At 60.2% G+C, this 9,122-nt stretch overlaps 1 protein-coding gene across 1 annotated transcript; it reads left to right on the top strand.

Annotated features, from left to right (window-relative positions):
• Positions 1 to 1,043: 1,043 nt before the first annotated feature.
• zdhhc24 (zinc finger DHHC-type containing 24) lies at positions 1,044 to 6,722 on the top strand. Its single transcript, XM_041181956.1, has 4 exons — positions 1,044 to 1,788; positions 3,466 to 3,743; positions 4,358 to 4,715; positions 6,509 to 6,722. Exons 1-3 carry the CDS (start codon positions 1,430 to 1,432, stop codon positions 4,663 to 4,665), a joined length of 945 nt encoding a protein of 314 aa, XP_041037890.1. The 5' UTR covers positions 1,044 to 1,429; the 3' UTR covers positions 4,666 to 4,715; positions 6,509 to 6,722.
• Positions 6,723 to 9,122: the final 2,400 nt, after the last annotated feature.

The raw sequence follows: 9,122 nt of genomic DNA, 5'->3' as shown, positions 1-9,122 counted from the left end.
CTCTCCACCAAACCCCGCCCCCTTTCCGACCCCTCCCCCCGCCCCCCACTTTTTCCAATAATTTATATATTTTAAAATATATTTTTCTCTTCCCACCTATTTTATTAAGACTATTTCGAGCTATCGTTTCATCTCCACTTTTTAGCCCATTTCGATCCCTTCCCCCCCCACCCCGCCAGGGCCATCTGCCACTAGCTTGCTACCCTTGATGTCCCCATTAGCACATCCTTTAGCCAATATCACCACCGTCAACACCCCTTTGTCCTTTTGTCTATGACATCATTGGCAATCTCTCCTTGGCCTCCACCTATCACTGGCCCCTCTATCCAGCTCTACCCGTCCCACCCCCACCCCCACCCCCAACCCCAACCCCACCCCTCCCCTCACTCCCCTCCCCCACCCCCCCAAACCAGCTTATATTTCACCTCTTTTCGATATTTCCTCAGTTCTGCTGCAATTTAATCCGCCTTTATTTAAACCAAAATGAATGCGCCATTATTTAGGTTCGCCTCCCCCTGGGCTGTCGCGAAGTTTGGAGCTGACTGAATGCAACAGTTTGGAAAAGGTTGTCTCTCTAGGCCTCAGGCCTGCGGCGTCTCCATGGCGACCGGTTTGCACTTTGACCTCTGCCGCGCTCAACATGGCGGCCGGACGGACGGACGGCCGGTCCCGCCCCTTTTCGCTCAACAAAACCGCCTCCCCCGCCCCCCCCCCCCCCCCCCCCCCCGGCTCCCCCCGCTCCCCCCGACTTTATTTCCTTATTCCCTGCGGGCCGCCCGCACGAATTACTCGGCGAAAGTTGACTTACCGGAGGGGCGGGCGAAATGACTTGGACCGTTCCCATTGTTTTCCACCCCGGGCGAGTCCGATTCGCCGGCGGCTGAGGGGCGGGCGGCCGCTGATTGGCTGGGGCGCCCGTCGGTCAATACGGGACCCGCCCCCTCCTCATCCTTCCCCGCCCTCCAGCCAGCCTCGGGCGGAAGGGGCGGGGCTGGGCGGAAGGGGCGGGGCTGGGCGGGACGGGGAATCGGCTGATTGGCCAGGCCTAGAGCGGTGGGCCTCTCCAGGATTGGCTGCAGGGGTTCAGTTGACCTCAGCTCTGGCCAGTTGACCTCAAGGGAGCGGGGGGAAGGGTTGTTAGTTGACCTCAGGCTGGGCCAGATGGCCCCAAGTGGGCCAGTTGACTTCAGGTTGCACCACTTGACTTCAAGGGAGGTCAGTTGACCTCAGGTTGACCAAGTTGACTTCAAGGGAGGTCAGTTGACCTCAGGTTGGGCCAGTTGTCTTCAAGGGAGGTCAGTTGACCTCAGCTTGGGCCACTTGACTCCAAGGGAGGTCAGTTGACTTTAGATTGGGCCAGTTGACCTCAGGGGGGGTTCGTTGATCCCCTAAGTGATCATCCACTGGTCCCAGGTGGGCTGCGATCGGCATGGGGGTTCTGGAACGGTTTGAGTTCACCCTCTGCGTCCCCCTCTGCATGACCTCTATCATGATCCTATCGGTCTCCCTGGAGATGGTTTACATCATCCTTACCGACCCCCGCTTGGCCCCTGCACCTGGGGTGGGCAGCGGAGTGCCAGGGCTGGCCACTGGGTCCTGGGGTCCTTTGGACCCACTGGCAGTGGGACCTGCTCCGGGTCTGGGCCTGGGGGCTTGGCGTGCCCTTCACCTCGCTTTCCTGGCCTTCATCCTGGGCAACGTCATTGGCAACCTCTGCCTGTTCATCAGGAAGAATCCCAGTATCCGTGGGGTGTTCCTGTCTGGCCGGGCACTGGGGCAGGGATGGGGGTAAGTATTTGTAGATCGTGGACAGTGGGAGTAAATTGGAAGGGATTTGGAGCCATTGGGATTGTGGACAGTGGGAGTGAACGGGAAGGGGTTCGGGTCCATTGGGATTGTGGACAGTGGGAGTGAATGGGAAGGAATTTGGGTCCATTGGGATTGTGGACAGTGGGAGTGAATGGGAAGGAAATTGGGTCCATTGGGATTGTGGACAGTGGGAGTGAATGGGAAGGGGTTTGGGTCCATTGGGATTGTGGACGGTGGAGATGAATGGGAAGGGGTTTGGGTCCATTGGGATTGTGGACAGTGGGAGTGAACGGGAAGGGGTTTGCCTCCATTGGGATTGTGTACAGTGGGAGTGAATAGGAAGGGGTTTGGGTCCATTGGGATTGTGGACAGTGGGAGTGAACGGGAAGGGGTTTGGCTCCATTGGGATTGTGTACAGTGGGAGTGAACGGGAAGGGGTTTGGGTCCATTGGGATTGTGAACGGGAAGGGGTTTGGGTCCATTGGGATTGTGGACAGTTGGAGTGAACGGGAAGGGGTTTGGGTCCATTGGGATTGTGGACAGTGGGAGTGAACGGGAAGGGGTTTGGGTCCATTGGGATTGTGTACAGTGGGAGTGAACGGGAAGGGGTTTGGGTCCATTGGGATTGTGGACAGTGGGAGTGAACGGGAAGGGGTTTGGGTCCATTGGGATTGTGGACAGTGGGAGTGAACGGGAAGGGGTTTGGCTCCATTGGGATTGTGGACAGTGGGAGTGAACGGGAAGGGGTTTGGGTCCATTGGGATTGTGGACAGTGGGAGTGAACGGGAAGGAATTTGGGTCCATTGGGATTGTGGACGGTGGGAGTGAACGGGAAGGGGTTTGGGTCCATTGGGATTGTGGACGGTGGGGGTGAACGGGAAGGGGTTTGGGTCCATTGGGATTGTGGACAGTGGGAGTGAACGGGAAGGGGTTTGGCTCCATTGGGATTGTGGACAGTGGGAGTGAACGGGAAGGGGTTTGGCTCCATTGGGATTGTGTACAGTGGGAGTGAATGGGAAGGGGTTTGGGTCCATTGGGATTGTGGACAGTGGGAGTGAACGGGAAGGGGTTTGGCTCCATTGGGATTGTGTACAGTGGGAGTGAATGGGAAGGGGTTTGGGTCCATTGGGATTGTGGACAGTGGGAGTGAACGGGAAGGGGTTTGGGTCCATTGGGATTGTGGACAGTGGGAGTGAACGGGAAGGGCTTTGGGTCCATTGGGATTGTGGACAGTCGGGGTGAACGGGAAGAGGTTTGGCTCCATTGGGGTTGTGTACAGTGGGAGTGAACGGGAAGGGGTTTGGGTCCATTGGGATTGTGGACAGTGGGAGTGAACGGGAAGGGGTTTGGCTCCATTGGGATTGTGTACAGTGGGAGTGAATGGGAAGGGGTTTCAGTCCATTGGGATTGTGGACAGTGGAAGTGAACGGAAAGAGGTTTGGTTCCATTGGGATTGTGGACAGTGGGAGTGAACGGGAAGGGGTTTGGGTCCATTTGTGAAGGAGTTGGTTTGAGACCATATGCAATGGTCTCCCTCTCCCAGCAATGAGGACACAATCCTGTGACATGGGGACAGTTGAAATGGTGCATCCAGGGTGATTATAAATGCTGCTGTGGGCTGTGAGTGATGTCAGTCTGAATGTCCTTTCCCCACAGTTACTGTTATGTGTGTGAGTCTCACACACCCCAGCGCTGCTCGCACTGCCACGACTGCAGGGTGTGTGTACTTCGTCGTGATCATCACTGCGTCTTCTTCGGCCAGTGTGTGGGCCATGCCAACTACCGCTACTTCCTCTGCTGCATCGCCCACCTGTGGCTGGGGCTCCTCTACGCCATTGTCCTCAATACTGAGATCTTCATGGAGTTTCTACAGGAGGGTGTCTCTCTACACAGTGTCTTCCTGCTCATCATGCCCTGGGCAATGCTGGTCACAGGTGAGATTAGTTCCAACTGAACATCTGCCTCTTGCCCCACCCCACCCCACCGCCAATCTGTGTGCCCTCATCCACCCCTCCCAAGATCACTGCATGCGCAGTAACTCCGAGTGTGGGATACGGAGACCGGGACTGTGCGCGGTAACTCCGAGTGTGTGATACGGAAACCGGGACTGTACGCGGTAACTCTGAGTGTGGGATAGAGAGACCAGGACTGTGCACGGTAACTCCGAGTGTGGGATAGAGAGACCGGGACTGTGCACGGTAACTCCGAGTGTGGGATAGAGAGACCGGGTCTGTGCGCGGTAACTCCGAGTGTGGTATACGGAGACCAGGACTGTGCACGGTAACTCCGAGTGTGGGATAGAGAGACTGGGACTGTGCGTGGTAACTCCGAGTGTTGGATAGAGAGACTGGGACTGTGCGTGGTAACTCCGAGCGGGGTCTAACCAAGGTGTATAAAATTTATAAAAGCACAATAGTGCGGCTCTGTGTCGAGAGGTTTAACACAGTGTCTGTGCCGTTCTGTTACATGGTGTAAGGTATTTGACATTTTTTGATGCTTTGACGTTGTCCTTAGTGAGCTAACTCTTTCTCCTCTCCTGCTTGGACAGGTCAAGTGAGTGTCAGTGCCTTCTGGTTTGCCTTTGTGGCTGACACCTGCGTGGTGGGATTCCTCTTCGTCTCCGCCTTCCTGCTCTTCCACTTGCAGCTGCTGCGGCACGGACAGACCACCCTGGAGTGGAGCGCAGGGCGACACGGGCTGTACAACCTTGGCTGGCGCAGGAACGTGACCGAGCTGCTGGGGCAGCGCTGGTACCTGGCCTGGCTCTGCCCCCTGGTCCCCTCCTCGCTGCCCGGCGATGGGGTCACCTTCCAGTTCAGGCCTCTGCCAGCCCACGGGCCCACCAGCCTGTTCTGACCGAGCCCACCCCCGGGTCTGAGCGCCAACCCCAGCAGGCAACGCGACAGGTAAGGGGCAGAGTGGCGGGCGGGAGCCTCGGGGTGGGGTAGTGGGGTAGGGGGTAGGGTGGTGGGAGCCCGGGGGAGGTGGATGGAGCCAGTAAAAGATTCACCAGGACAATCTCAAGACTGCAGGGGTTAAAATGGGAGGACAGGCCGTGGATTGAGCATTGTTCGTGATGAAGGAAAGACCCCCACCATCTCTCCAGCTCCTGTCACCCCCCTCGGGACGTCCCAGAGTGTTTCACAGACAAGGAAGGATTTTTTTTTGAAGTGTGGTCCCTGTTGTGATGTAGCAAACTCAGCAGCCTATTTACGCACAGCAAGATCCTACAAACAGCAATGTGATAATGACACAGATCATCTGTTTTTGGTGATGTTGGGTGAGGGATAAATATTGGCCCCAGGACACTGGGGAGAACTCCCCCCTGCTCTTCTTCCAATAGTGGCCGTGGGAACTTTTACACCCACCCGAGAGGGCAGACGGGGCCTCGGTTTAATGTCTCATTCTGAAAGACGGCACCTCCGACGGTGCGGCTCTCCCTCAGCACTGACCCTCTGACAGTGCGGCGCTCCCTCATCACTGACCCTCCGACAGTGCAGCGCTCCCTCAGCACTGACCCTCCGACAGTGCGGCGCTCCCTCAGCACTGACCCTCCGACAGTGCGGCTCTCCCTCAGCACTGACCCTCCGACAGTGCGGCTCTCCCTCAGCACTGACCCTCCGACAGTGCGGCTCTCCCTCAGCGCTGACCCTCCGACAGTGTGGCGCTCCCTCAGCACTGACCCTCCGACAGTGCGGCGCTCCCTCAGTACTAAACCTCCAACAGTGCAGCACTCCGTCAGTACTGACCCTCCGACAGTGCAGCGCTCCCTCAGCACTGGCCCTCCGACAGTGCGGCGCTCCCTCAGCACTGACCCTCCGACAGTGTGGCGTTCCCTCAGAACTGACCCTCCGACAGTGCTGCACTCCCTCAGCACCGACACTCCGACAGGGCGGCGCTCCCTCAGCACCGACCCTCCGACAGGGCGGCGCTCCCTCAGCACCGACCCTCCGACAGTGCGACGCTCCCTCAGCACCGACCCTCCGACAGTGCGGCGCTCCCTCAGCACTGACCCTCCGACAGTGCGGCGCTCCCTCAGCACTGACCCTCCGACAGTGCGGCGCTCCCTCAGCACTGACCCTCTGGATTTTATTTTCAAATTTCTGGAGTGTGTCCGGTCTCACAAAGGTATGGATTCCGAGGTGAGAGTCACCGCTGAGCTGTGCACTGAGTCACGACTGACACAGGCTCACTAACCTTGGCAGGGGTTTCACCAGCATGGTCCCGGGGCTGAAGGGGTTAAATTACGAGGGTGGGTCACACAGGCTGGGCTTGTATTCCCTCGAGTGTAGAAGGTTAAGGGGGGGATCTAATCGAGGGGTTTAAGATGAGTAAAGGATTCAGTTGGGTCGATAGAGAGAAACTATTTCCTCTCGGGTGGTGGGGTCCAGAACAAGGGGGCAGAACCTTAAAATTTGACCCAGGCCGTTCAGGGGTGATGTCAGGAAGCACCTCTTCACACCGAGGGGGTGGAAATCCGGAACTCTCTCCCTCCAAGAGCTGTCGAGGCTGGGGGGGGTCATTATAAAAATGTCAGAACTGAGACTGATGGATTTTTGTTGGGTGAGGGGGTTAAGGGTTATGGAACCGAGGCGGGTGGATGGGGTAAAGATACAGATCGGCAGCGATCGAACGTGGAGGGAGGGGGTTGGAACGATAACACAAAGTGGATCTTTACAAGGAATGATTCTGATTTCAGACAAGGACGTGGCTGCAGCCACCAAACCCCCACCCTCACCCTCGCTGCGTTGGATTGGATCCACAGCTTACAGTAGACTGCCCCTGCCTTCTGTCTTCGGGAGTTGGACTGGCGATTGACTGTGTCCAGTCCCTGCAGAACCTCAAGGTGCCTCCATCGGCAGGATGGTCGAATCAGCAAAGAGCGAGCGCACTCTGAGAAACCGGGGCGGGTCAGTGAGGGGAGGGGGAGGCGAGAGGAGGGGAGGGGGAGGGGAGAGGAGGGGAGGGGAGGGGGAGGCGAGAGGAGGGGAGGGGGAGGGCAGAGGAGGGGAGGGGGAGGGGAGAGGAGGGGAGGGGGAGGGGAGGGGGGGGGGGAGGGGGAGGCGAGAGGAGGGGAGGGGGAGGCGAGAGGAGGGGAGGGGGAGGCGAGAGGAGGGGAGGGAGAGGAGAGAGGAGGGGAGGGGGAGGCGAGAGGAGGGGAGGGGGAGGCGAGAGGAGGGGAGGGAGAGGAGAGAGGAGGGGAGGGGAGGCGAGAGGAGGGGAGGGGGAGGCGAGAGGAGGGGAGGGAGAGGAGAGAGGAGGGGAGGGGAGGGGGAGGCGAGAGGAGGGGAGGGGGAGGGCAGAGGAGGGGAGGGGGAGGGGAGAGGAGGGGAGGGGGAGGAGGGAGGGGGAGGAGGGAGGGGGAGGCGAGAGGAGGAATGAGGCGAGAGGAGGGGAGGGGGAGGCGAGAGGAGGGGAGGGGGAGGCGAGAGGAGGGGAGGGAGAGGCGAGAGGAGGGGAGGGAGAGGAGAGAGGAGGGGAGGGGGAGGCGAGAGGAGGGAGGGGGAGGCGAGAGGAGGGAGGGGGAGGCGAGAGGAGGGAGGGGGAGGCGAGAGGAGGGAGGGGGAGGCGAGAGGAGGGAGGGGGAGGCGAGAGGAGGGATGGGGACGAGGAGGCGAGAGGTGGGGGGGACGAGGAGGCGAGAGGTGGGGGGGACGAGGAGGCGAGAGGTGGGGGTGAGAGGTGGGGGGAGGGGGAGGCGAGAGGAGGGAGGGGGAGGCGAGAGGAGGGATGGGGAGGCGAGAGGAGGGATGGGGAGGCGAGAGGAGGGATGGGGACGAGGAGGCGAGAGGTGGGGGGGACGAGGAGGCGAGAGGTGGGGGTGAGAGGTGGGGGGAGGCGAGAGGAGGGAGGGGGAGGCGAGAGGAGGGAGGGGGAGGCGAGAGGAGGGATGAGGAGGCGAGAGGAGGGAGGGGGACGAGGAGCCGAGAGGTGGGGGAGGGGGAGGCGAGAGGAGGGGGAGGTGAGAGGTGGAATGAGGAGGCGAGAGGTGGGGGTGAGAGGTGGGACGAGGAGGCGAGAGGTGGGGGTGAGAGGTGGGGGGAGGGGGAGGCGAGAGGAGGGAGGGGGAGGCGAGAGGAGGGATGAAGAGGCGAGAGGAGGGAGGGGGGACGAGGAGGCGAGAGGTGGGGGAGAGGGAGGCGAGAGGAGGGGGAGGTGAGAGGTGGAATGAGGAGGCGAGAGGTGGGGGTGAGAGGTGGGACGAGGAGGCGAGAGGTGGGGGTGAGAGGTGGGGGGAGGGGGAGGCGAGAGGAGGGAGGGGGAGGCGAGAGGAGGGATGAAGAGGCGAGAGGAGGGAGGGGGGACGAGGAGGCGAGAGGTGGGGGAGAGGGAGGCGAGAGGAGGGGGAGGTGAGAGGTGGAATGAGGAGGCAAGAGGTGGGGGGAGGGGGAGGCGAGAGGTGGGACGAGGAGTGGGGGTGAGAGGTGGGACGAGGAGGCGAGAGGTGGGGGTGAGAGGTGGGACGAGGAGGCGAGAGGTGGGGGTGAGAGGTGGGACGAGGAGGCGAGAGGTGGGGGTGAGAGGTGGGACGAGGAGGCGAGAGGTGGGGGTGAGAGGTGGGACGAGGAGTGGGGGTGAGAGGTGGGACGAGGAGGCGAGAGGTGGGGGTGAGAGGTGGGACGAGGAGTGGGGGTGAGAGGTGGGACGAGGAGGCGAGAGGTGGGGGTGAGAGGTGGGACAAGGAGTGGGGGTGAGAGGTGGGACGAGGAGGCGAGAGGTGGGGGTGAGAGGTGAGAGGTGGGACGAGGAGTGGGGGTGAGAGGTGGGACGAGGAGGCGAGAGGTGGGGGTGAGAGGTGGGACGAGGAGTGGGGGTGAGAGGTGGGACGAGGAGGCGAGAGGTGGGGGTGAGAGGTGGGACGAGGAGTGGGGGTGAGAGGTGGGACGAGGAGGCGAGAGGTGGGGGTAGCTGTCCGTTCCACACTAGGTGGTTGGGAAGGAATTCCCTTTCCGGATTATTGAGGTGTGTTAAGCTGTGGAACCCCTGAGACACGTGGATCGAGTGTGAATCTGCTCATGAGGCTGTGGAGGACGAGAATACCCGGTGGAGGTGTTGGGTTTTCGAGTGTTACAGGAACTACTTGGGGAGTGAAGTTGCTTGTCTGTCACAAGGAAGGTGAATCATGTCTCGATTTGGAAGTGCTTTATTTTTAACAGGACGGTTGCCGGTGATTATGATGATTATGACTAATGATTATAACGTGAATCCTCTTCACCAGCCTGGGTTTCTTTTATCCTGTCGTGGGATGTGGGGGGTCACTGGACTAGGTCAGCATTTGTTGCCCATCCCTAATTACCCCTTGAACTGAGTAT

Source organism: Carcharodon carcharias (assembly GCF_017639515.1).
Source record: "Carcharodon carcharias isolate sCarCar2 chromosome 37 unlocalized genomic scaffold, sCarCar2.pri SUPER_37_unloc_10, whole genome shotgun sequence".
In the NCBI taxonomy this organism is placed as follows: Eukaryota; Metazoa; Chordata; class Chondrichthyes; order Lamniformes; family Lamnidae; genus Carcharodon; species Carcharodon carcharias.
This window is presented reverse-complemented; position numbering and strand designations above follow the sequence as displayed.

Bases quoted from the DNA above. Each gene is read 5' to 3' on its own strand.
- zdhhc24 (XM_041181956.1), top strand. From the start codon at position 1,430: ATGGGGGTTCTGGAACGGTTTGAGTTCACCCTCTGCGTCCCCCTCTGC. The intron at 1,789-3,465 runs GTAAGTATTTGT...CTTTCCCCACAG, and splicing joins GCACTGGGGCAGGGATGGGG to TTACTGTTATGTGTGTGAGT. The intron at 3,744-4,357 runs GTGAGATTAGTT...CTGCTTGGACAG, and splicing joins CTGGGCAATGCTGGTCACAG to GTCAAGTGAGTGTCAGTGCC.